This window comes from Nicotiana sylvestris, chromosome 10, assembly GCF_000393655.2.
Source record: "Nicotiana sylvestris chromosome 10, ASM39365v2, whole genome shotgun sequence".
NCBI lineage: Eukaryota > Viridiplantae > Streptophyta > Magnoliopsida > Solanales > Solanaceae > Nicotiana > Nicotiana sylvestris.
The window spans coordinates 112,051,975-112,054,057 of record NC_091066.1 but is presented as its reverse complement, the minus strand read 5'-3'; the positions used below and the strand labels follow the sequence as shown (position 1 = coordinate 112,054,057).

The 2,083-nt window shown below is 37.9% G+C and overlaps 1 protein-coding gene across 1 annotated transcript; it reads left to right on the top strand.

Annotated features, from left to right (window-relative positions):
- Positions 1-554: 554 nt before the first annotated feature.
- LOC138879811 (uncharacterized) lies at positions 555-1,304 on the top strand. The gene is made up of 2 exons (XM_070159446.1): positions 555-801; positions 928-1,304. Exons 1-2 carry the CDS (start codon positions 555-557, stop codon positions 1,302-1,304), a joined length of 624 nt encoding a protein of 207 aa, XP_070015547.1.
- The last annotated feature ends 779 nt before the right edge of the window (positions 1,305-2,083 follow it).

Below are 2,083 nucleotides of genomic sequence, written 5' to 3'. Positions count from 1 at the left end.
TTACTACCTCTACTATTCCATCTTCGACAATTCCTCCTCCACTTACTCACCGTGCTGAGGTTGGCTCCTCAAGTAGGAGTAGTGCTATGAGGCAAGTTTAGGCCCAGTTTTTGATGAAGCACCTCTGGCTTCTTTTTCTACTCCCGTATCTGTGACTCCTTCTTTGACGATCTCGGCTGTTTTCGTTCCTCCCCAGGCTATTTTTACTACCTCTACTATTCCATCTTCGACAATTCCTCCTCCACTTACTCACCGTGCTGAGGTTGGCTCCTCAAGTAGGAGTAGTGCTATGAGGCAAGTGATTATTGAAGTCCCCACTGAGGGCAATCTTTTGAAGAAATCGGGTCAAGCAGATGTGTGGCTAAAGCCCTTAATTGGTCCTATTGAGAGAGCCAAGCTAGAGATCCATAGTTCCTTGACCTTGATGTATGACATTGTGCATGCTTCTTTAAAGGTATTCCTTTTTTTTAAACTTTTACTTTGTCATTTTCCTATCTTTGGATTCTCATTCCCTTTCCTTTTCCCTTTTTCAGGCCAATCTTATCGGCACGTAGATGATGAAAAGGATTACCCTCTCAGAGCAATTAGTGCGTGACTATCAATTAGAGGTGTATAATTGGAAGGAACATAATGAAAGTCTTCATATTGATGTGGAATACTTAGAAGTAAGTAAGAGTACCTTGGAGCAGCAGATACGGGCCTTAACTTCGGAGTTGGCAGTTGAAAAGGCCTCCTCAAGTCAAGCAGATAAAGAAAAGGCTCGTCTTGAAACTTCTTTCTCCGAGCAGTTGTCCAAGGCTAGTGAATAGATTAGAGAGTTGAAGACTCTCTTGGGTGGGAAAGAAGCTTATGCTGGTGAGCTCGTGCAAAATTTAACTCAAGCCCAAGAAGACCTCTGAGTTTCTTCTGCTAAGGTTTGTTCCTTAGAGAATTTCCATGCCTCTCTTCAAGCTTCTTATGAATCTGCCTTGGCTGAGAATGAAAAATTAAAGAATGAAATTGCTGACTGGAAAAGAGATTATGAGATCCTTGAGGATAAATCTGCCATCGAAGTGAGTTGGGCGTTTTTGAATTCTCGCCGTGATATCCTTGTTGAAGCTAGCCAAGAGAATTTTAACTTGGAATCTGAGTTAGCTAAAATCAATGCAACTATTGAGAAGGCTCAGCAAAACCAAGATTTTCCTTCTCCCGTGGCCGAAGCTTCCACAAATGTTGAAGTTGATACGGGTATCCCCACTCCTTCAAGCCAAGTTGAGCCCGCTGCTGTTGATGCACCTGTTGTAGTTCCTCCATCTTTTCATTGACAAATTTTTAAGTTGTTTGAATTTCTTTGTGTTTTTTTTTGGAAAATTGTGGTTAGCAACCTTGGTCTCATTTAAGGGTTTGTTTTGGAAACTCAAGTCCCTGGACCTTTTATGGGGCAACTTGTATAAACAATTTTATGACTAAGTCTACTTAGTCTAAGCTTTTTAATATTAAGAAGTTTTTCGTTATTATTTTGAACTTCCATTTTGTTTATTCTTGCCTCTATTTCTAAGAACTTATAGAATAACTTACATTTTTATTCTTCAAAAATGCTTCTGTTAACTTCATGAATATTCAAATTAATCATGAATTTTATAAAGAGGGCTTTTTTATATTCGACACTTAATGAAGAAGACGTCTCAACTTCATAATGGTGTTAACATACGATAAAAGAAATAGGAATACACGTGTTTCTTTGAAATAACTTTGACAAGTTTTTATTTGAACTCTGTCTAGTTTTGGATAACACTTTACACATATTTGAATTACATATATAACTTTCTCGTAACTGTTTTTCTTTATTAGATTTAAAAAAGAAAAATAAACACGAGGTTTTTATTTATAACCCATTTCAATACATTGCCTTTACCCTAATTATGGTAAGGTTTTTCTTTGGCCTTAGCTCGTGACTTTGCTCTGCACTTGACTCATTCAGTGAGTGAAATTTTCAGGCTTGATCTTTGATTATTTCCCAATCTTCTTTTCCTTCTTTATACACATGCCCGTGTATATTATATAGTCCCCCAAGTGTTTGAGTGTTGAAGTATGAAGCCTCGAG

Excerpts from the sequence above, each read along its gene's own strand:
- LOC138879811 (XM_070159446.1), top strand. The coding sequence starts at position 555 with ATGATGAAAAGGATTACCCTCTCAGAGCAATTAGTGCGTGACTATCAA. Across the intron at positions 802-927 it reads CGAGCAGTTGTCCAAGGCTA|AGAATTTCCATGCCTCTCTT; the intron begins GTGAATAGATTA and ends TTTGTTCCTTAG.